The sequence below is a fragment of the Eurosta solidaginis genome, chromosome 4 (genome assembly GCF_040869045.1).
Source record: "Eurosta solidaginis isolate ZX-2024a chromosome 4, ASM4086904v1, whole genome shotgun sequence".
In the NCBI taxonomy this organism is placed as follows: Eukaryota; Metazoa; Arthropoda; class Insecta; order Diptera; family Tephritidae; genus Eurosta; species Eurosta solidaginis.
The window spans coordinates 194,879,102-194,904,796 of NC_090322.1; the positions used below are offsets into that span (position 1 = coordinate 194,879,102).

General features: G+C 37.9%; 1 protein-coding gene across 3 annotated transcripts in view; it reads left to right on the forward strand.

The window, feature by feature from the left end:
- Positions 1 to 25,695, forward strand: part of LOC137250857 (coactosin-like protein) — an 84,829-nt gene that overhangs the window by 29,587 nt on the left and 29,547 nt on the right. For 2 of the 3 annotated variants that reach the window (XM_067784480.1, XM_067784481.1), the window contains one exon: positions 2,540 to 2,807. In XM_067784480.1, the coding sequence (XP_067640581.1) occupies positions 2,540 to 2,807 (268 nt within the window). The other variant, XM_067784479.1, reaches the window with a different exon arrangement.

Sequence of the window (25,695 nt, forward strand, 5' to 3'; positions counted from 1 at the left end):
GTTCAAAGGGGATAGAACGTAGTTTGGCTGAACCTTCATCATCATTAATTGCAGCTTAGCCGCCTAAGCGATTTTGGTCGCCCCCACAAATAGAGTTGTCGATTGAAATACTTTCTTGCCTGGAGGGAGCGTCCTTACCAAAAATATGACGCGTGTCGATTACCCTATCTTGAGTTTTCTCCAGGATAGTAGATGTCCCAGGTCTTAAGCTGTACTAATAAAGGCCAATGCGTTTCTTGACTACGCGCTCTTTTTTCGCACAGTACGCACAGTAGATAGAACCTTATATGCGGTATTAGGCGAGTTAATTCCATGGTAATTAGCTCGGTTTGCGGGATCGCTTTTCTTTTCGATTAGGCAGAGTACATTTAAATTCAAATCTGCAGGCATGCTCGTGCCCGACCATATTTTGTAAAGGAGTTGATGCATTCTCCTTACCAACTCTTCGCCTACGTGTGTGAACAGCTCGGCGGGTAGTCCGTCGGCAGCCAGTGCATTGTATTTTTTAGTCGGGATATTGCCGTTCTCACTTCGTCATAGTCCAAACCATATTTTCAAGCAACAAATTTTAGCACTGCCTGCTTTCGGCCACCGAAGCCACGTTCAGTAACTTTAACGAGTTTTTGCCAAGTCGTGTTTGACTAGCATCTCACATCAATCGCAGAAAGTCACTTGGAATGATGACTATACATTGCTAAGATCAGGATACATGTTAACCCAATATGAGATAAAAGATAAACACCAGAACTCCTTGAGTGTCAACAATTTACTTTCATTTCGTATCTCGGTAGGACTTATCCCACGTCGAAGTCTATCTTATAAGAAATTATGTCGTATCAAGGAAGGGATTGCTAAGAAATTGCTGAAAGGTTCAGCTAAGACTACGTATACTTGCACCGCAAGCTTTTAACGCAATGAACGCCATTGGAAGTCCGTAATCTGAATGTCCCTTATGATGGGGAACAATATCTGAAGTTCGTAAAGAGCAAAAGATAAGTTTCTGACATCCATGGCTTATGAGCTACAGAGCACTTTCTCCAGTTTACCCGTAAATAGGTGCGATTACTCACCTATATCCCCCAACCGAAGTCCTAATAAACTTGCAGTTTCAATAGGTTTGGAGCCATTCAATAAGTGTATACAATCTCTGCTCCGAATTAGAATTGCTTAAGTCACAGTAAAATGAAAGCACACAAAGAGGAGTGCTCTAGGCATTCCTTTGGAGTGTTGTGGTCGACGATTCATTGCAACTGGTTTCGAAGAATGGGATCTGCTGCCAGGGCGAATTTTGGAGCACATTGCAAAAATGAGCTTACAAACCACCCCGTACCTGGGAGCGCAACTAGCATTATTTCGGGTACGGGTACGCGCAACGTGAGCTCCATGGCTACTCTCATGCTAAGGGTCTAGGCAACCATATTTTCGTTTGCTGATAAGATATGTCTCATATATCTGCTGACTGTAGCACGTCTGTCGCATCGGCAGGTTCTATTGTCGATGACACTGCCTGGCGAGAGGTCGCAAAGCATATCTTCTACCCTCCTTCGCTGTTGTCGTGGCGTTCATCGTCTAAATTTCCGCAGTACAGGTATTTCGGGGTTTAGCCTTACATATTATGTGAATATATTTGAAGAAATAACCGTTTTCGGTTAAAAATGGGATCACGTAAAACTCGATCTCCCCGTGTGGTTGCTTCAACCATGGATTCAGTTCAGGAACTTATTTCCGTCCAATTTCCTACAGTGCTACTGCTCCATTATTATTAGTCCCCAACCGTCATGTTAATGATAGTGGATATCCGTCTCTTCGTAAGAATGACGATCTCCGTTTTTAGTGTTCCTTAAACTTTGCCATCTCCCACCTACGCGTATCTATGACAGCTGCAACATCTACCCTGAAATAGCCCTTCTCCCCCAAGCATGTCGTTTCACCTGGCTGAGTTAAGAGCGTTCATGGAATCTGGCGTGACCAGCAATACTACCTGTCTTGATCGGTGAGAAGCTGCCGTGGCTTTCTTTACTGCACTCATCTCCGCTTTGGCTTCTATTGTAGAGTGACCTCTCCAGAAGCCATGCTTTACTTAATCTGTGGCCGCATTATTTAACTTCTACGATGTGGCGCAACGATACATAAAAGATATTTTGAAGGTCGTAGCTTTGATGCGAGTTGCGACCATAGAGCTTGGCATCAAAGTCTCTGTCCCACCACCAGCGCCCGATAACCATTATAAAAAGATGTGGCGTACTAGGCTCTGGGGATTGAGCAGGTCCTTGAATGAGATTTACATTCTGATATTAAGAAAGGTATTCAAAACGTTTCGTAATAGATAAAAAATCAAAGTCTCTGAAAAAAAAATTTCGCAATTTGATATATGAAGATCCAAATTGCTAAACAACAAAAAGGCAGCATCATCTCTGTTTCTTACATACATTCACACATATTTATTTCTTTAAATTCAAGTAACGTGTAGTTTTTATTTGTTGACATATTGTTGTTTTTGTATTTGTGCATATTTAAAATGACGCTTTTCCATTTCCAGTGTGCGTCATCGAACTCCATACAGCTTTCGCTCAAATAGACTCACCTGGCCACATCCAGAAAAAATAGCAATCGAAAATCCACAACAAGAAAAAGAGGAACAACAACAACAACCACGTTTTACGATTGCAGAAGTAACAAATCTACCTAAAACTACCAACTACAACAACGAAATTATGGCTGAAGTTGAAGTGGAGCAATTGATTGAAGTCACGGATGAAGTGACGAAAGATGAAGAAGTGGACGAGGTTGAGGATCAACCACGAAAGGTAAGTGTAGCCAGCGGTGTTTCTGACGACTTTGAACTTGATGTTGTGGATGAAGTAGACGGTTATGAAGAAAGCGAAAATGAAGATGCTGAAACTGTGGTGGAAATGGGGGATAAATATGAAGAATCGGAAGAACCTTTAGATATTGCAATATTTAGAGGAGAGGCTGAATATACAGACGCAGATGAGACAATTGATGAACACGGAGTAGAAGAAGAAGACGTAGAAAACGATGAAGAAGATGAAGGCGAGCTGGTTGAGAAGGAAGATGGTTTAGGAGAAGAAGAAGAAACAGAAGATGAAGTGGAAATTGTGGAGGAAGAAGAAGAAACTGCAGAAGGGCAAGGAGAATATGATGAAGTTACAGAGGAGAAAGAACCGACAGGGGAAGAAGTAGAAGAAGAATCAGCAGAGGAGGAAGCAGAAGATGAAGTGAAAGATGTGGTAGAAGAAGAAAATGAAAGTGAAGAGGAAGAGGAAGAAGAAGAAGAAGAGGAACCGGCTGAAGAACAAGAACAGGTAGAAGCGGAAGAGCAAGAGCAAGGTGACGAGGAGGAAGTGGAAGCGGATGATGAAGAACCTGCAGCAGATGAAGAAAACCCTGCAGAAGACGAAGAGGAAATAGCAGAAGGCGAGGCTGAAGACGAGCTTGTAGGGGAAGAAGAAGGGGAGAAAAACGAAGAAGAGGCAGCGAAATTACCTGAAGAAGTCGAAGAAGAGGAATCGGCTGAGGATAACGTGGAAGAACGTGCGGAATACGAAGAGCCTGCAGATAAAGAAGTGGATATAGAGGAAATCGAGGCCGAAGAAGAACCTAAAGAAGATGAAGAGGGAGAACCTACAGAAGCCGACCAAGAAGAGCCTACAGAGGACGAATACGAACCTGCAAACGAAGAAAAAGAAGAAGAACCTGTAGAAGAGGAAGACGAGGCTGATGAAGTAGAGGATGAAGACAGGGAGAAGCCTGTAGGAGAAGATGCTGAAGGCGAAGACAAGGTTGAGGAGAAGGTCGAAGCAGATGAAGAACTTGCCAAGGATGACTATGAAGAAGAGCCCATAGAAGAAGAGGAAGTTGAAAAGGAGGCAGAAGAAGAACCTGCAGAGGACGATGAAGGGGAGCCTGAAGAGAATGAAGAAGAGGAATCTGCGGGAGAAGAACTTGCTGATGAAGAAGAAGAACCTGCAGAAGAGGAAGCAGAAGAAGAGGAAGACCCTGCGGAAGACGAGCCCGTAGAAGTAGAGGAAGAACCTACAGAAGAGGTACCGGAAGAGCCTGCAGAAGAAGAAGAACCCGTAGAAGTTGAGGTATGGTCGGCAGAAGAAGCACCTGCAGAGGATGAAGCAGGTGAAGAACCTGAAGATGACGGAGAGGAAGAAGCAGTTGAAGAGCCAGCAGTGGAAGAGGAAGGCGAGGCTGGTGAAATAGAGCATGAAGAAAGGGAGGAGCCTGTAAAAGGAGAGGCTGAAGACGAAGAAGAGGTTGACGAGGAGGGCGAGGCAGATGAAGAACCTGCTGAAGATGACGATGAGGAAGAGCGCACTGAAAAGGACATTGAAGAGGAGGCGGAAAAAGAACCTGCAGTGGACGAAGAGGCTGAAGAAGAAGAACCTGCAGAAGAACTTACTGGTGGAGAAGAAGAACCTGCGGAAAAAGAACTTGCTGGTGAAGCTGAAGAAGAAGTAGATGCTGCGGAGGATGAATACGCAGAAGCGGAACCTGCAGAAGACGAAAAACCTGAGGAGGATGAAGAGCAAAATTTGGAGACTCGAGCTCTAATTCAAGATAAGGATGAAGAAGAACCTGGAGAAGTTGAAGCAGAGGAACTTTCTGAAGAAGAAGAAATTGCAGATGAAGAAGAGGAATCTGCGGAGGTGGCAGAAGAAGAACCCGCAGAGAGTGAAAAAGGAGAAGCTGCAAGGGATGAAGAAGAAGAACCTGCAGAAGAGGAAGAACCTGCGGAAGTAGAGGCAGGGGAAGAGGTAGAAATTGTAGAGGAAGTGGAAGAAGAACCCGAAAGCGATTTTGATGAAGAACCAGCAGCTGAACAAGAAGAAGTGGAAGAAATTGTAGCAGAAGGAGAACCTGCAAAGAATACTGAAGAGGATGGATCTGCAAAGAGGGAAGAATTAGATGAAGAGCAACATGAAGCGATGCGAGCTTTAGATGCAGTTCTTGATAAAGCTGAGCAGAACGACGATGTAGGGGGAAAAGAATTTGAAGTAAAGGTAGAAGGAGAAGAAGAGCAAGAACAAGAACAAGAGGAAGAAAAAGAAGTAGTCCAAGTTTTAGATGTTGAGCCAATTGTAGAGGAGGCGGTAGGTATAGAAGAATTAGAAGAGGCAGGAGTTAGTGAAGAGTTAACAAGACAAGTGGTTGAAGAAGAATTGAAAGAATCAAGCAATGAGGTAAAAGAAGATTGCGATTGTTTGGGGGTAAGTAAAGTGTTCAAAGGAGACGACGACTATGAGGATGATGGATGGTATAAATTGGAAAAATTCGAATGCCGACCAAGAAGGGTAAGTCATGACATTTATATCCATTTACACATACACGCACGCACTTATGTATGTACACATAATTATACAACTACATATATAACATATAAATATATATTTTCATAGTATCCCTGCAGGCAAAGTAACTAATTTTAGACGGTAATTTTACCCGAGTGCATTTAAAGTCAACTATTTAATTGGCTGTCGCTAGAAATATAATACGAAAAGGATATACAAGTTCTATGTTATTCTTTTTGCCATTTATGAGGGCGGAATAGATCTTCGAACTATTGAATTGATTTGAAAGTGATTTTTCTTGTATTATACCACATTGAAACGAAATAGTACGGGAGTTCAAAATTGTGCGTATTTGAAGTTCGAAACGTTGCTATAGCGAAGCTACGGATCCTGAACCATGGTGGAATCACCAGATGAAGTAAATAGGAAAAGATAGAAGATGTACGCCATCTGAAATGGTAGTGATGTATTTTGAACGGTCAGAAGGGGAAAAAATGTGTACCCGCTTTGAAAAATAGGAGTAGAAAAATAAATATCTTTCTAAGAAAGCCATGACAGAAACGGTGTTTTTTCAGCATATTAGTGCCACCTAACGCCAATGCAGAAGGGATACACTGGACCAGTGGGAGTTTACATTACTTTTGGCATCGAATAAAAAAAATGCGTCTAAATAAACGACCTCAACTTTAACCAAAGTTGAAACTTTCATCGACCGGATATAAAAGGAGGAAGTGTTATCCTTTTATGTAGTTCAACTGTAGTAACTTTGCGCACTTAAATGGGCTTCGAGTTAGGTGAAAAGTTTTAAAGTCACACTTGTAAGTGATCGTAATACTTTTAAATGTGTTACCATCCCTTGAAATGCATTGATATTGGCGTCTTCTCTGTTGATTTGTCGTTGAGAGTCCGAAGGAAGCCTTCTACTATATTATAAACCTTCTAATATATTATACAGACTTTATCCGAAGATCCCCAAAAACTCCTGACTGTTGAATTCATGATGTATTACTAATTTTACCAAGTTATTATTTACTAAAGTATGTCAGGGGATATATTGCCACGCGGCAATCGGTCTAGAATCAGAAGATTCCGATTTGATCGAGCCGGATTCATATATTCTAAATTATAATCCATCTTATCTTATTGGTCTGATTTTTAGGGCAAAACAACAACAGTGAGTAAATTTTTTTGTCACTATATTTAGAATTCCATTGTTTTAGCGAAATATTTAAATAAGTGAGGTGTTCTTTTTGTAGGAATGACAGAAACATTCCCCGAAAGTCTTCAGTAGCGCTGCACAGGCGAAAATCCTTGGATATGACGTAAATACAAATAGTTTGCTTTAACAAAGACCTGTTTCAATTTTTTTTGGAACAAATTAAACATACATATATGGACGTAAAAGCTTAGCACGGCCTTACTTGTGGAAGCCAACACCAAAGATACCCCAATAATGAATCTCTGTAATTAAATCCAGTAAAGGTCAATCGATATTCACCTACTAATTTATGTGATAAAAGTACTAAAACGATCATATTTTACTCCTGAAAAGTGCAAAAAATAACACTTTTTGGGAACAACATTGTTGAAAAATTTTCAGATAGCCGAATGACAGAACAAAGAAGAATTTGCAGCGAGACAATTGACGGCTTACTTCACCTGGTTATTGCACCATGTCCTGAACCACATTTTTTTGTTTTCATTTTTTTGTTTGCATATTTAGTTTTGTTTTGACAGTAGTTGATTTGATATTCACAAAAAAAAAAAAAATGTAAGGCGCGATAACCTCCGTCGTGCTCCTCTTGATTTCCCATACAAATTGGTACTGGATGTTGCATATTTGCCATTACGTAGGAAATGCATAGCCGTTTACTATAAAAAATGTGCCACACAAGTTTGCAATGCAATGATGCTAGGCCATTTTTCACAAAATTATACATTCTTTATTTTGCTTGCGGGGATATTAAAATATATAACGGCACAAAAAATACATATAATACACATTTATGCATATAATAAGGATAGATCGTATACAATACCGCACCGCAAAAATCATAGTACAAAAATATCGACTGCAATGAAAATCGGATAAAGCAGGGAATGGTTAGGTATTACTAAAGTAGTCAGGGTGTAACGGCGACTTACAAAAATTAACGCACTGAACATAAAATTAAGCTCACTAGCTATTGCTTTCCCTACAAGGTCACTTCCCTGCGTATGTGTGTTTACAAATTCCAATAGTACTCACCTTTCGGACAATAACACTCTGACTTTTATGAGTGGCCGTCTCACACTTAAATATTGAAGTACTTAAAGCTCATATTTCCATAAAATTCATTTATGTAAAGGTAGTAGGTAGTAACAGTGAAATATGTTGATTTATTAGTCGTCGTGCTTATATCCGTCTGCTACGTAGTATTATCTGCATCTTGCAAGCACGCCAACTTAGTCATCAGGGATATAAAATGCTTTAAAATACTTTTTGAAAGAATTCACTTTAAAGTGTGGAATTTTGTGTAGAAAAGTTGAGACAAATAAGGGTGGGCGGTGGAGGTTTGGTAAACTGAGAAAGAAAACGATTTAGGCGTCTCAATTAGATGTGCAGCTTTAAGTTCGATTATTTAAATATTGTAATATTGTAAGACTTGTCGTACCTTAGCATGGGTCTAGTTACCCAGCAAACACAGTTTCTAAGGTTAGAGAAATATTGTAATTTTACATTAGAATTCTAATGTAGTTCTCTAATGCATTTCGATTCGAAAACTAGGTTAGAATTCGACTGTTAAACGATTCGAATAACACTAGAAATGCGATGTTATGATCATTGTCACAGTTATCGATTATTTGCACGACATGATCACTCATACTTAGTGTTATACAAACAAAATAAAAATAGTGAAAAGATGTGTGGAAATAATATAAGTTGCGTAATAAGTTTTTTTTTTATAATAATAAATGCTAGTAATTGAAAATTAATAAAAAAAGTTAAAAAAGGAAATCGAGCAGATTATTGAAGTGCTATTTGAATGGCATGAAGAAAACGCATCCTCATCCGTACCTCAAACCAACGCTGAGCTCAATCTTTAAGTACAGTTTTAATTTAGTATAACGGAAAAAGTCTTTAAAATATATTGATTCTTAATGCATAAGTTTATAACCAAATAAAAGTATTTGATATAATGAAACAATGAAGATTCCGCTGTTTTAAATAATTGAACTTAATTGCGCATCACTTCAAAATTCTCATTAGAAACTCATTAGAAATTGACGTTAGAATTCGATTAGAATTCTAACCCTTTTCTCGATATCGAGAACGAAGTCCCCTTTTTGCCGAGAATTCTATAATTCGCTATAGTTTCGCAAATCGTCCTCTAACCTTCTACCTTAGAGAAATACATTAGAATTCGATTCGCCTTCTAATCGTTTTCTAACCTAAATGTTTGTTGGGTAAGGCCTATGGCTGCGTATGGGCGCTTTTTTGACGCTGATATCATGTGAACGGCATCAACGCAAGTTTTAGCATAATTGCCCCAAGCGAAATTTTGCTTCTGCTCAGTAAATGCGAAATTTGTATGCCCAGCAGGTGTAACTCACTTGGACAACAAGAAGATGTGTTGTAATACAACACAAGGTAACGGTGTCGTAAGCTAGAGCTGTTCAGAGAACCGTTCATGGCAACAATGTTGTTTCGAATAAGACCGATTTCGACCCTCGATAAGTGCTTCGGAGCACCTAGTGAGTCTAGACCCAAAATACTTTCCTCTAGTCTTAACAAAAGCTGGATAATCAGGCATGCAGTTGCAGCAGGAGTGGTTTCCAGTATTCCTATTGGATAGGTATCCGTCAAAACCCCAACCACCATTTAGATATGAGCCTTGGTGAACGCAATAATTTCAGCAAACTACTTCCTATGTACTTCCGGTCAAAAAGATTTCGCTACCCTGCAAGAGGTAGTGACCGCCCAAGCATTTGCTTAGCTGAATCGAGGCCCATCCATAAAAACACAGACTACAAGTGGCTAGGGTACTCTGTATTCCCAGCAGCCATTTATATTAAGTTAAGTTATACCCCGGTGCGCCAGGAGTTGTTAAGAATATTGATATGTCCCGGAAAAGCCGCTTGGCCATCGGAGAAGATATTGAATTATCTAGCCGTAGTAGCACTGGAAAGCCTATGCATGGATGACAATTCAGGCAATTTAAACTTGCGGCTTGCATCGAACTCTTGACAGGAGACTCCTCTAATCTTCCCGTCCAACTTCGACCCATCCGTGAACCAGTTCACCTTCCACTGTCCCATATAAATTTCCTCCCCTACTTCCCCTTTTTCGAGGGCTTGACTGTTCTGAAGCTTGCACAAGGGTAGTTGTTTGCAAGAATATTCTGTCTTGTCTTGGATGACGTCAAGCTTGCTGGATTGCCCTAGATGAGAAAGCCAATAGAAATATCCACCAGATTTATTTTCAACATGAGATTCAATGCCAAGATAGGTGTTGTTCTAAGAGCGCCGCTGATACCAACCAGCGTCAACGCCATTGAGTTGAAGTGTTCGACAATTGATGATTTGTAAAATATGGCAGAAACACTAGTAATTTAGCGTTTGAAACAGATTAATTGATTTCGCTGCAGCCCTTTTCGACCGAAACCTTGTGCCAATAATTTGAAGTGCAGTGAGATGATGTTTTATCACAGAAGAGCTTAAACTAGTGTAGGGGCTGGCGCCACTGACGAAACTACGGCACAAGTTTGCAAAATTAGCTATCAGCGCTCAATACAATCACTGAACGCCGCCCAGAGTTACACAGCATTATTAAGGCCATGTGAAACCACATTCCTGAATTTAAGCTCCAGTGTCTGCTGTACGGCAACAGTGAGCAGTGGCTCAGTCTCCACCCGAGGGCGGGACAATTGGCAGCCCCACTTGTACCAACAGCGCTTAAGTCTGATCTATATGTTTTTAAACTAATCAATGAAGCTCTGGAACCACCTACGACTGAACCAGTTCAGAAAGCATTCAAGCGGTCTGCATAGGGAGTGATTGCCGTTTCGCAGGTCATCATAATGTTGTAAGTTTCAGTAGAAGCACTGCGAGGAGAAAAATTAGAGCTAGTGCCGACTCTTAATGCAATATTTCTGCCTTGGTTTCGAACAAGTGCGATTCGCTGCAAGGAATACCAAGCCTCTTTCTTTTTTCAAGCCACTTTTTTGGACTAACGTCGGATCACTACAATACTGTTTTCCGACTAATTTCGGGGTAACTTTAGGATAAAATATAAAAATATCGTTTTTAAGTATTAGCTATCTATTAGCCAAGGTTTTATCTTATTTGGACATCACGGAATCGAAACATCCACTCAGTAGTCAGTCATTTATTATTACGAGCCTGACCTGCGTATCTTGCGCAACCAATATAAAAGTCTCAAATATCAAGAGATTTCAGCTGTTCTCTTAACTTACAGCTTGCGCTGCCATCTAGCGTATAATAGCAACTGTCGTCAATCAATTAAAACTTACGGCTTGCGCTGCCATCTAGCGTACAATAGCAACTTCCGGTAATGTAGTGCAAATATTCACTTTGTGTGCTCACATTCGTTTATTTTTAACAAATTATTTTAATAAAATATAGCTAAACAAAGCACTACGACCAAAATTGCCCAAAGCTCGCTGATAGCCCGAATCTCCATTTTTACAACCAAAACTTTATTTATAGATTTGGATTTCAAATAAGAACGAAAAAGGGACCCGTACATAAAAACAGCAATTAGAAATAATATATCTGATATATGGTTCATGGTACCTTTAGATTTTGTATTGGTATTTTGGTTTAAATAATTTTGGAAAAGCAGTCACTTCTCGGGACAGTTATTTATTTTTATAGTATATTATTTCAGGTCCGCTTCGGGATTGTTTTCGCATTCGTTTCAGGGCTATTTCAAGATAATTTAAGGATATTAAGGAACCATTTCTTGATTACACTGGACCACGAATTTCAACTTTTTCTCTTTACCAGAAACGCCGTAATGAAATTCGTATGTAAAACCACCCCCTGATTTCGAAAATCGAGTTCATTTTTGATTCTATGGTACCGTTTTTGAGATATTTGCAATTTACCGTTATTCGAAAAAACCAAAAAGATGGCTCCCTTTAATTACGGTTATCTCACGAACGGGTCAAGCAATTGCAAAACAGTTTACAGAATCGTAAACACGATAAAATGTTCTATATATATAGCTTATCATTTCAGATTGTTGTTTTTTATGAAAAAATATGAAAAAAATTACACTTTGCGAGGGCAGCATTCCAAACCACAACTTTTTTTCCAGATATTTTTTCTTTACGTAAAGCTGTGTTTAATTAGAAAAAAGACAAGCTATCATCGAAGAAAATCGATGCGAAACTACGTAAGTTATAAGCGATCAAATAAAAATACCCAGGTTGCGCCATTTCAACGTATACCTCAAAACGTATGTATGGTATAAAGAAGAATGAGATACCTAGCTATGCTCTGCTTCTATTTAGTTAAAAGTTCAATTTATGAATGAAATTACCCATATTTTTAACTTTTTTTTTAAATTTATTTATGTTTATTCTATATTCTAACAATCTTTATCTTAATATGATTTTACTATGTAGTCGAAATAATTATGTGTTCTACTTTGGCGCTTATTCAGTTTAGGATCGGTTTCTCTTATGAGAAACCAGCAGTAATCACCAATCATTGCGACGTCCCAGAATCCTTGATGTCGATTCTCAATTAATTTCATTTGCTGATGAAACCTTTCGCCATGTTCGTCACTTTCGTCGCCAAGATTTGCCGGAAGAAAACTCAAATGTGACTGCAGAAAGTGAATTTTTAAAGACATATTTACGCCTGGAAAGAAAATAGTAGTTAGGTAAACAAGTTATAGAATTTTGGGAAACTAATTTTAATAAGCCTTTAAGCCATTTTCGCATAATTATTGATTAAGTCGTTCACTATCTGCTCGTAGTTAGGGCTTTTGTGTCTACCGAGAAAAGAAGCAACGACCTTTTCAAAGGATTCCCACGCTGCTGCCTCAACTGATGAGAGTAGTCTTTTGAATTGATTACTGTTGATCAACTTTTTTATTTGTGCTCCAACAAAAATACCTTCCTTTATCTTGGCTTGAGAAATATCTGGAAAATTGTTTTCATATAGTCGAATGCTTCGCCTTCTTTGTCCAAAGCCTTAACCAAGTTTTTAATGAGACCGTGCTTAATGTGTAAGGGTGGAAGTATGATTTTCTCTTTCTTGACAAGAGGGGTGTATTTGATGTTATCCACACCAACGGTAAACTCGACTCTTTCCGGCCAATCCTTTCTGACGTAATGGTCCCTACGAGCTCGGCTATCCCACTTTCAAAGGAAGCAGCAGTGCTTGGTGTAGCCACTTTGTAGACCGCATAGCATTGCAACGACTTTGAGATCAGAACATATTTTCCAATCATGCTCTTCATATTTGATAAATTTGAGTAGTTTTTGCGTTTCCTCGTAGGTTTCCTTTGTATTTACTGCATGTACGATCGGGATAGAAGGCCTTTTGTTACAAATATGCAATAATACAGCCTTCAAACTCAGTTTATTGCTGTCTATGAACAATCGCCAGTCTTTTGAATCATATGTTTGACCAAACTCTTTGAATAAACCAGGAATGTCGTTGCAGTAGCATATACTGTCTTTCTTGGTATAGTGTTTGGAAAATTGTTCGTGACGAGTTCTACAATATATCACCTTAACATCGGATGACACAAATTTAAATTGTTGCCTACGAGAAGCGTGGATCTCGACCTTTTCCTTGGATAGTTCCAAATCTCTTATCCAATCATTAAGTTGTGCTTGTGACAGAACGTTTCTCTCGTTTCCCATACGAAATTCAGTACAACTTGATTCCTCGCACTCAGATATTACTGTTGACAATGGAACTGGATCCGCAACTGCCGTTGCGTATGTATGCGTTGATAATGTCACTGTAGGTACGCTGGCATATGTTACTCTTCTTGACCTTCCAACGCCAAGTACTTTTGTTTGACAAATATAACACTCTATTGAATGGCAAATAGGTTCTCTCCATATCATTGGTGTATCAAATTTTATTTGTTATCCTGATTCCGACTGAATCAATTCTACTCGACACGATGTACACAAAGTGTTCGGTGTCCATGGTTTTTCAGCATTTTTAGGCTCAATGCCAAAATACTTGGAGTATAGAGTTTTGATATGATCTGAGATCACTCGTCGTCGCCTTATTTATTCATATTTATAATTATTCAGGTCTATGAAATACGGGTTTCTTACAGACTAAAAGCTATGCGTATCAAACAACGTAAAAACTTAACAATATGATAGTATATTGGCCACACATGAAACAGAACATATCTGGATCGTTATTACACTCAAATTCTCGCGTCCTTCATACTTACCCATAAGTAACGGAAATACATTATTATAACTACATGCCTACAGCAGGTTTCGAACCCAACCACTCTTCCTTTCGATGCAACCACTCTACCTACTATAAAACAATTCGAGTATTAAAAGTACTATTTGATTTATTTAAAGAAAAAGTATTATCATTGTTTGGTGTTATTCGTTTATCCGGATAATATCCCATTTGCACTTTATACCTTTAATATATGTATGTATACATACATTGAAGTTGCGCAACCTGGGTATTTTTATTTGATCGCTTATAACTTACGTAGTTTTGCATCGATTTTCTTCGATGATAGCTTTACAAAACTATCTGGTTGAGCAAAAAACAATGTATGATGCATTTATAGCAAATTTTATCGTCTTTCCGATTATGTAAACGTTTTTGCTTGACCCGTTCGTGAGATATACGTAATTAAATGGAGCCATCTTTTTGGTTTTTTCGAATAACGGTAAATTGCAAATATCTCAAAAACGGTACTATAGAATCAAAAATGAACTCGATTTTCGAAATCCGGGGGTGGTTTTACATACGAATTTCATAACGCAGTCTCTGGTAAATATTGGTCGTCGGTCAGTGTTATTTAAGAGCCTTTTCCGGGCTATTTCAATATTTTTTAAGAATTATTTTGCGACCCTGAAGGAATAGTGATTGGGATCTTTTCGGGACTGTTTTGGGGTCAGTTTCTAAGTTGTTTTCGTAATAATATCGCCGAACTATTTCGAGGTTAAATCCGTTTAATTTTGGGATTAATTTCGTAGTTATTGTGGGATTATATCGGATGGTTTCGAGTTTTTTTAAGCAATTGCGAGGGTGTTTGAGTATCATATTTGGGTTGGATTGATTCTGATTATTTTGAAACTCATGCCGGTTAATTTCGAGATTTTTTTTGGAACTATTCTAAGACTATTAAGATTATTCTTAAAAAACTCTCCTCACAGGGCAAATGGCGTCAACCTTCAAAAAGAAGAACTATATATGCCAAAATTCAATTGAGTCAAACATCCAGACAAACCAACATTCAAACTTCACATAGTTCATAATTCATATAGATCGTCTAAGCAGTTTTGGAAAATAATAACATTCTTTGGTTTATTTAGGTCCGTATAGTTGCGACACTATTTCGATGTATTTCGCGCATTTTTTTTCGAAAATTTCACTCAGCACAGTTTGGATTTCATTAGATTACCAAAGCCAAAAAATCGGTTTTTAACATGATCGCAAACCTCAAATCACTACTAAAAACTAGTACTCTACATTTGTCAATCGATTAACCGGTAATTTATTGGAGAAAAGTGATTGCTCGAACTATTCGCTCTTTTCAAACGAAACCATGCCACATTTGTTGATAAACCCTCAAAAACTAATTGGATTATATTTAATACATTTTCATCATCCAATCAAGTCAACTCAACTTATTTATGCTGATAAAATATTATTTAATTTTTATATGTGCAGACGTAGTATTTATGTATATACTTAGTACATACATATATACATATTATATTTACTCTACTTGCATTAATTAATTTATGCACTTAAGATGTTTTGTTGATTATGCCTGATTTTATTTTTCGGGGCACGGAGCTCAAGGTGAAAGCAGTAATCTTATCAGAGTTTGCACTGAGGCTAATAAAGCCAACTTTTCGTGCGTTTTCTTACTTTTTAGCGCGATGTTGTATGTATATTAATTTCGAAGGTAGACAAAATTTAATCACTTTTCAAATGTGCCATTCTTAGCGCCACTTAGAAACAAATTTTTTCAAGAACAACTTTCTTTTCTGCGCATATTCCGAAACGTTGGAAGTTGCGATTTCTTTACACTTCTGACTTCGTAAGTCGTTGTGTAGAAAGGGCATTTGTAAAAGCAAAGTTATCGATAACTTTTCGATAGCAACACGATATTTTTTCGACAACTTTTCCAGCACAAATCGATTTTTCCATAGCTCTTCGATAACAAATCGATAATTTTTCGGCAGCATATTTAGTTCTTTTCGATATTTTTTAGATACCAAATCTATCACAGCGATGGAATTTTTATGACAAATAGATAATTTTGCGACAACAAATCGATACCGTTCGATGAAAATCGTTTCGATAACAAATCAATGCTTTTTCAATAGCAAATCAATACTTCTTGGTTAACAAATCGAGATTTTTCGACAACATATCGATATTTTTTCGATAACCCTTTTACAACAAATCGATATTTTTGAGACAGCAAAACGATACATTTTCTATAATAAACCGGCAACAATTCGATAACGTACTGACATATTTTCGAGAACAACTGTCATCGATAGCAAGCCGATAACAAATCAATAATGGATGGAATTTTTATGACAAATAGATACTTATACGACAACAAATCGATACCTTTCGATTAAAATCGTTTCAATAACAAATCGATGCTTTTTCGATAGCAAATAAATATTTCTTGGTTAAAAAATAGAGATTTTTGCACCAAATATCTATTATTTTTTTTTGATAAAAATTCGATATGCCTTCGATAGCTTTTTGACAACATATTTTTTCGCTAACACTTTTATAACAAATCGATATTTTTGCGATAACAAAACGATACATTTTCAATAATAAACCGATTCGACAATTCGATAATGTACTGACATATTTTCGAGAACAACTGTAATCGATAACAAGCCGATAACAAATCAATAATATACCATGTAAAGTGAGCTTAAGTATGGTCTTAAATTAGCTTACTTTAACTTACGTCATTATTAAAAAAATATTTGACACGATCTGCCTTAACTGAAATGCATTTGAGATTCAATCATGGAAACTACGTTCTTATCTATGACTTTCTATAAGTTTTAGGAACATATTTATTAACTATGGGAAAAAATTAGTCTGTGCAGGCGCCGCTTCAATATTTTGAGCAAGTACAAACTTACTAAACGTCATAAACATGCTGACAATCTAAAAGCAACTTTCTTATCTGCAGTTTATCAAAATAATTTTATTTGATGACACTGCTATTAACTTTATTTGCTCATTGTAGATACGGACATTAGACTGGCGCTAAAACAGTCAAAAGTTTTACAAAAGTATATAAATAGTCGCAGGTGTCTAAGTTGGGATGAAAGCGAACATGATATTACTATAATTATTATTAGGCCTCAATGCAATGCGACCTTTATTTAGATCTTTTGTGCTTAACCTCCCATCAGCCTACTACTGTATATGGAGGCTTCTAATGTATTCAAATACCTCTTCAGGCTTTTTGCACTATATCACGAAGAGATTTAGAGTTATGCCACATAGATGGGAGAATCTTTTAATTGTCAGAGTGACGCATTGGCACAGAATGTGAACCAGCGTTTTGACAGCCAGCTCACAAAAGCGATAAATTTGTGTATCGGATTGATTTAACTTACTTACGTGATGTCGTAAACTACGGAACACCCAGTAATGAGTTTGGTTGATATTTTCATTGCTGGAAGTATAAGCAATTGGACCTGCCTTTGCCCTGGGCACTCCTGGGTATTGCTTGAACTGCTTTGTTCCCGAAAGGGGCGACCTCGCTTAGAATAACTTTTTCTAAAGTATTTTGATGTTGTTTCGAGGGACTTGAAGCCAACGCTTTCGGTGTAGTTGACAAGGGTACTACTTCCATACAATGGTGGTCTACATATGAAGGAAATAGAAAGAAAGGGTTTTTCAATAGCAAGCTAGTAGTTTTATAAATTTAAGGATCAGTCTAATGTTCATACATGCAATCGTACCTATAAATAAGTTTATTTTACTTGGATTTTTGAGGGTTATTAATTTACTGCCCACATGTGATATTTGCTCAACATCATATTTGGCTTGCAGAAAGTTTAATCTAGCTAATAATAATTTACTTCAAGCTTGTCTGCATAATACGTATGATAATTGAAATAAAAAATGATTGCCACTAACTATTAACTGAAGCTCTCTACTTCGATACTAATGCACCAATAAAAAAAAAAGATTTGAGGACAATAAAATTTTCAATCTCTCAATCAGGGTTGTGGAGTGACCACCAAATTGGCAGTGAACCTTTCTTCGGATTCGTCTTTGGACAATAATTTTGCTTGTTACCAGCTTTCACGTACACTCTGCCTTCCGAAAAATAACAGCCCAACCAGTATCTTGCCGCTCCTTTGAAGCGCCTTATTTATCTGTACTTAAGAGTCAAGAGAGAGAGGCAGGGCGATTGCCCCCCGTACACCCCAGCATTCTGTTAGATGCGTAATGTTCCTTAGAAGCTTTTTTCACTCTCTCCTCCACATTCAAATTTCCAACAAAGAACAGACGAAAAAATTCGATGTTTTCAGAACAACTGGACTTAGATTTGTTATGTGTTCTTCAAAAGCATAGTAATTGTACATTTGGTTTGGGTTTCCAAGGGGGTATCGCAACATGCACATTGTAAATTGCTCTACATTCGATCGCTTGGCAAACAAACGGTTACCTAGAGCAAATTAAATTTATCTTGGGCGACTTTATGAACATAGAAGTGACGCTCAACTCTGGATTGTAGTCGTAAACTAGATAATTGTGGACCTCAAAGCCAATGCTGCAGAATGCTTACCTAGGCAGATGGTTGGGAGTCTTAGTAGCACGGTCATTTATGCTTTTCAAGCCTACCGAAACAAAACTCGTTCGTTTTACGAAAATATTTAAGAGAGTGCTGCTGGTATTGGCAGATAGGGTTAAATATCTCGGCGTAAGCTGGACAATAAGCTGTACTGACAGGTTAATGCGAAGGAGACCCCAGGTGTCTTATACCCCTGCATGTAGGCCTTCGACACAATGATGGCCGATTGACCTCAGCAATGATAGAGTCGAAATTGGTCAGAGAACGCTTGATCTTGCCCTCTATCACAACGAAACATTTTAGGATTACTGTCATACCAACTATCCGAAACATACCAAAACTGTCCACAAGATATGTTGGTCTCAATTATTAATTTTGAACCTGTCGTTGCAGGCTGTAGAAAAGTAAGAGTTCCGGAGGCTACCTATAGATAAATTTAGAAGTGATCAGCTTCGAATCAACAAAGCTTGCGCTATATCTTGTATGGTAACAAAATGCTGTAAGCCAGGGGTGGATGACAGGTGCTTCATATATCTAAATGAGTTTACTCAGACTTATTATTGCTGTTAGGGGCACTTATACAGCTACAGGTAAAGTGACGAGGTGGAATAGTCTTTTGCATTCTTGCTTAACTGTTTAGATGTCGACTTCAATCGATGCCACAACTTGGAGAGACAAATTTACGTACAAGTAGACAGATCTACATATAGACTGTTAGGTCGATATGGTTATTAGACTTAGTCGATTTATTAACCGATATCGCGCCATCGATTTTTCAATAGGATTTCGGCTCAGGGAAAAAAAAGTTCCACTACGCATACCTAAAAAAATAATTTTCGAGCCTGCGAAATTTCATTTTTTTACTTTTTTTCGACTTTGATTTTTAAGGTTTTTTTCATAAAAAAATTTTCATATGTATACCCGACCCAAAAATTGATTTTTAAGGCTTTTTTCATGACCTTCTAAAAAGTTTTCATTTGATTGTAAAATTTCCATGTATACCCTGTCCGACCCAAAAACGTCCGCTAAAAACGTTGGCAATAAAAAAAAAGAATTGAAAAAGAAATCCCCAACGTTTTTAGCGTACATTTTTGGGTCGGACAGGGTATACATGAAAGTTTTACAATGAAATGAAAATTTTTTTAGTAGGTCATGAATCAAAGTCGAAAAAAGTCAAAAAAATGAAATTTCGCAGGCTCGAAAATTATTTTTTTGGGTATGCGTAGTGGAACTTTTTTTTCCTGAGCTCAAATCCTATCGAAAAATCGATGGCGCGATATCGGTTAACTTTCGTCCATACAAATCGACCCACCCTAATGGTTATATCGACTCTACTCGTCATCCTGAGCATTTCGGCATACTTAATGATAGACCTATCGCTACTTATTTGTTTAGTTAAATTTTTCATTTAATGTTCATGAAAGTCATAAAAAAACGAAATTCCTCAAGGTGACACAAACTCCATTGTTTCCAATGACTCGCCGACAACATTGAAAAGTGACTTAAAAGAAATGCAAGAAAGTCAAAGCACTTAGCTCACGCAATTATGCGAATTTCTTGAGCTGGTCTCTAGCTAAATTTAAACGGATTTTATTTATTTACAACAAATCAAGCGCATCAAATCGAAAATAAATACGCATTTTGAGTAGCTCATAAGCCAAAATGCATTATCAAGTCAACAATCGAAAGGCAAGGGGACACACCGTGTTATAGTTAGTGGACAATGGCCAGTTGCAAGCAGTAAACTGCAGTCGAGCGGATTTGTCTGAGAGGTGAAAGTATTTAAACTGAAATTTTTTGTGATGCGTTGAAATGTGAATGGGCGGTTGCCAAGGCGGCTGCTTATTTGTGGCTTGATTGTTAAATGACTGGTAAATCGTGTATGTATTGTTCGCGAAAATTAAGTGCAGAGATTCAATATGCATAGATACAAACATCACTTTTATAGATCGATATGCAGGCCATTGATCAAGTTGATCTAAGCACAGCTCACGAACTTTAAGATCTCGCCAACACTAAGAATGAAGTGCGCCTACAGTCGAAAAGCTAATTAAAGCCATGAAAAAAGTATAACGAAGGAATCGAAGTTGTTTTGTGCAATAAATGTGTTTCTCACTGCGTATCTTTTTCTTAATCGCTCTCCTTTAATATGAATATAGTCTTCCTTACTAGGAGGTATAAAGTCCCGAATCAGACCAGGCTAGGAGGGGGATCCTGCAGAAGAAACCTTATACTAAATATCTATGAATCAATGTGGGGGAGAGAATGAAAAATGCTTCGACGGCACTTCATGGATTTTAAAGAATGCTGGAGTGTCCGCGGGGTCTATCACCCCCTCTATCATTGGATATTTACGGCGATTGTGAAGCCTATCCTATCCTATGGAGTCCTTGTTTGGTGGACGATCACTCATAAAATAACGTACCTCAAATAATAAGAGAGGGTATGCAGGCTATCAGTGCTTAGCAAAATGTGAGGCATAAAAACAACCCCGACAGCTGCACTTTATGCCATTTTGCTTACTGCACCTGTAGGCCTGGTGGCGAAGAACATAGCGCTAAAAACTGCAACGTAACTCAATGTCTCAGGCCACCTGAGAGCACACCATACGGGCATAGTAGTATAGCGTCATCAAATATTGGACAAACAGACCACCTTATTTTCCTACCTGCGCTTCGATGGCGATTTTACAGCCACAATAGTGGTGAATGGTTGACACGAGGATGCCCAAATGGCAGACGAGGCAATACACACGTACACTAATGGTTCCAAGGTAATGGAAGGAGTAGAGTCTGTGGTATACTGTGCTGATCCAGAAATAAACTGATCGTATAAGCTGCCAGATCACTATAGTGCTTTTCAGGCGGAAGTAGTAGCCGTAACCAAAGCAGTAGGAACACTGCAGTAGAAAATTGCTAAAACTGCAGCCGCCTCAAGATTCCCATTGACAGTCTGAAAAGAATGGGAATACATCTATATTGGGTCCCAGGACATATGGGAATACATGATGATCTAGGTAAAAAGTGTGCATCCCTCGAAGCTTGCATCGTAGACGACACAACTAGATTGGGCGAGTTTAAAAGAGAGGCGAAAGTTGGAGACAATCGACCAAGCAAGAAAGACATGAGCCCAAGAGCGGGGCTGCAAAGTGTAAAAGATCATGTGTAGTGTAAAACTTTAGACTCACAATAAAAAAAGATGACTGTTGGCTCATGACGGGTATTCTGACTGGACACTGCCTCACATGAACACTCCTCCAGGTTTCCCCCTACCGATTTCCCCTCAACGGCCTCTTCTTTGTAGATTTACTATTCATTTTGAGCATTCCTCGAAAGAGATTACCGGCATTGCAACATGACTATTGTAAAGGCATGTCTGCTGAAACAGCTCTCCATTAGGTTACACTGGTCGACGGCCAAAATTTACCGAGACGCCGTTATGAAATTCGTATGTAAAACCACCCCCTGATTTCGAAAATCGAGTTCGTTTTTGATTCTATGGTACCGTTTTTGAGATATTTGCAATTTACCGTTATTCGAAAAAACCAAAAAGGTGGCTCCCTTTAATTACGTATATCTCACGAACGGGTAAAGCAATTGCAAAAAAGTTTACAGAATCGGAAAGACAATAAAATTTGCTATAAATATATAATACAACCAGATAGTTTTCGAGATATTAGTTTATAATTTCAGATTTTTGTTTTTTTTATGAAAAAATATGAAAAAAATTACTCTTTGCGAGGGCAGCATTCCAAAACCACAACTTTTTTTCCAGATGTTTTTTCTCTACGCAAAGCTCTGTCTAATTAAAAAAAAAGATAAGCTACCATCGAAGCAAATCGATGCAAAACTACGTAAGTTATAAGCAATCCAATAAAAATACCCAGGTTGGGCAATTTCAACGTATACCTCAAAACGTATGGATGGTATAAAGAAGAGTGAAATATCTAGCTATGCTCTGTTTCTATTTAGTTAAAAGTTCAATTTATGAATGAAATTTCCCATATTTTTAACTTTTTTTTTAATTTATTTATGTTTATACTATATTCTAACAATCTTTATCTTAATTTGATTTTACTATGTAGTCGAAATAATTATGTGTTCTACTTTGACGCTTATTCAGTTTAGGATCGGTTTCTCTTATGAGAAACCAGCAGTAATCACCCATCATTGCGACGTCCCAGAATCCTTGATATCGATTCTCAATTAATTTCATTTGCTGATGAAACCTTTCGCCATGTTCGTCACTTTCGTCGCCAAGATTTGCCGGAAAAAAGCTCAAATGTGAGTGCAGAGAGTGAATTTTTAAGGACATATTTACGCCTGGAAAGAAAATATTAGTTAGGTAAACAAGTTATAGAATTTTGGGAAACTAATTTTAATAAGCCTTTAAGCCATTTTCGCATAATTATTGATTAAGTCGTTCACTATCTGCTCGTAGTTAGGGCTTTTGTGTCTACCGAGAAAAGAAGCAACGACCTTTTCAAAGGATTCCCACGCTGCTGCCTCAACTGATGAGAGTAGTCTTTTGAATTGATTACTGTTGATCAACTTTTTTATTTGTGCTCCAACAAAAATACCTTCCTTTATCTTGGCTTGAGAAATATCTGGAAAATTGTTTTCATATAGTCGAATGCTTCGCCTTCTTTGTCCAAAGCCTTAACCAAGTTTTTAATGAGACCGTGCTTAATGTGTAAGGGTGGAAGTATGATTTTCTCTTTCTTGACAAGAGGGGTGTATTTGATGTTATCCACACCAACGGTAAACTCGACTCTTTCCGGCCAATCCTTTCTGACGTAATGGTCCCTACGAGCTCGGCTATCCCACTTTCAAAGGAAGCAGCAGTGCTTGGTGTAGCCACTTTGTAGACCGCATAGCATTGCAACGACTTTGAGATCAGAACATATTTTCCAATCATGCTCTTCATATTTGATAAATTTGAGTAGTTTTTGCGTTTCCTCGTAGGTTTCCTTTGTATTTACTGCATGTACGATCGGGATAGAAGGCCTTTTGTTACAAATATGCAATAATACAGCCTTCAAACTCAGTTTATTGCTGTCTATGAACAATCGCCAGTCTTTTGAATCATATGTTTGACCAAACTCTTTGAATAAACCAGGAATGTCGTTGCAGTAGCATATACTGTCTTTCTTGGTATAGTGTTTGGAAAATTGTTCGTGACGAGTTCTACAATATATCACCTGAACATCGGATGACACAAATTTAAACTGTTGCCTACGAGAAGCGTGGATCTCGACCTTTTCCTTGGATAGTTCCAAATCTCTTATCCAATCATTAAGTTGTGCTTGTAACAGAACGTTTCTCTCGTTTCCCATACGAAATTCAGTATAACTTGATTCCCCGCACTCAGATATTACTGTTGACAATGGAACTGGATTCGCAACTGCCGTTGAATGTAGTACTGTTAATGTCACTGTAGGTACGCTGGCATAGGTTACTCTTCTTGATCTTCCAATGCCAACTACTTTTGTTTGACAAATATAACACTCTATTGAATGGCAAGTAGGTTCTCTCCATATCATTGGTGTATCAAATTTTATTTGTTGTCCTGATTCCGACTGAATCAATTCTACTCGACACGATGTACACAAAGTGTTCGGTGTCCATGGTTTTTCAGCATTTTTAGGCTCAATGCCAAAATACTTGGAGTATAAAGTTTTCATATGATCTGAGAATACTCGTCGTCGCCTTATGATAGTATATTGGCCACACATGAAAAAGAAAATATCTGGATCGTTATTACAAACAAATTCTCGCTTCCTTTTACTCATTTTTTTTTTTTTTAATAAATCACGGTTTTGAAATTTGACTTATGAACTGAACTATATTCGGCGAGCCTTACAGATGTTATGAAGTTTCAAGGCGCATTAACTCATATTTATACTCGGAACAAGAATAAAATTGAAAAAATCAAAGGTTCCATTTTATACGAAGCCGGGAAAAGAAAATACTACCTGCTTTAGATGTAGGCTTTAAACATTTTTTTGTGTCTTATAATTTTGAAAATCTACCTGCATACTTACCCATAAGTGACGGAAATACATGTTTATAACTACATGCCTACAGCAGGTTTCGAACCCAATCACTCTTCCTTTCGATGCAACCTCTCTACCTAATATAAAACAATTCGAGTATTAAAAGTACTATTTGATTTATTTAAAGAAAAAGGATTATCATTGTTATGGTGTTATTCGTTTATCCGGATAATATCCCATTTGCACTTTATACCTTTAATATATGTATGTATACATACATTGAAGTTGCGCAACCTGGGTATTTTTATTTGATCGCTTATAACTTACGTAGTTTTGCATCGATTTTATTCGATGATATCTTATCTTTTTTCTAATTAAACAGAGCTTTACGCAAAGGAAAAATATATGGATAAAAAGTTGTGGTTTTGGAATGTTGCCCTCGCAAAAAGTAATTTTTTTCATATTTTTTCATAAAAAAAAACAAAAATCTGAAATGATAAGCTAATATCTCGAAAACTGTCTGGTTGTGCAAAAAACAATGTATGATGTATTCATAGAAAATTTTATCGTCTTTCCGATTCTGTAAACTTGCTTTACCCGTTCGTGAGATATACGTAATTAAAGGGAGCCATCTTTTTGGTTTTTTCGAATAACGGTAAATTGCAAATATCTCAAAAACCGTACCATAGAATCAAAAATGAACTCAATTTTCGAAATCACGGGGTTGTTTTACATACGAATTTTATAACGGCGTTTCTGGTAAAGAGAAAAAGTTGAAATTCGTGGTCCAGTGTTATTGAACTGATAGAAAGGTTTTCGGGCGCATAAAAATGAAGGAGCGTTCAATTATTTCCTGTCCAGCCATAGAGAGGGCTTACACGGGACTGGAAGTCGAATCGTATATGATTCGATTTACAGAATTTTGGACCGCAGTCTAGCAATCCATGTCAGGGCCAAATACCCGGACACTTTGGAGGACCTGAGCTGGTTCTATTTACTAGGAGGTACAATATCCCTGTTTTAAGACCATTCATCACTGACGGAGTTTTACTAGTACATACTATCTGATAGGGTGGATGATGGCTGCCGTGGTGTGGGGGAAGCGTGCTCCGCCTACCAAACCGAAGATCCTGGGTTCAAGCCCCGGGCAAAGCAACATCGAAAACTAATTAAAACGTTTTTCAGAGTGCATTTCTGTCATAAAAAGCTTCTCAGCGAAAATTCATCTGCCTTGCAGATGCTGTTCTGAGTCGGCACAAAACCCGCCAATTCGTAGGAAAAATTAAAAGGAGCACGATGGTGATCAAGCCGATCCACTTCTATGGAGTGTTGATCTGATGAAATGC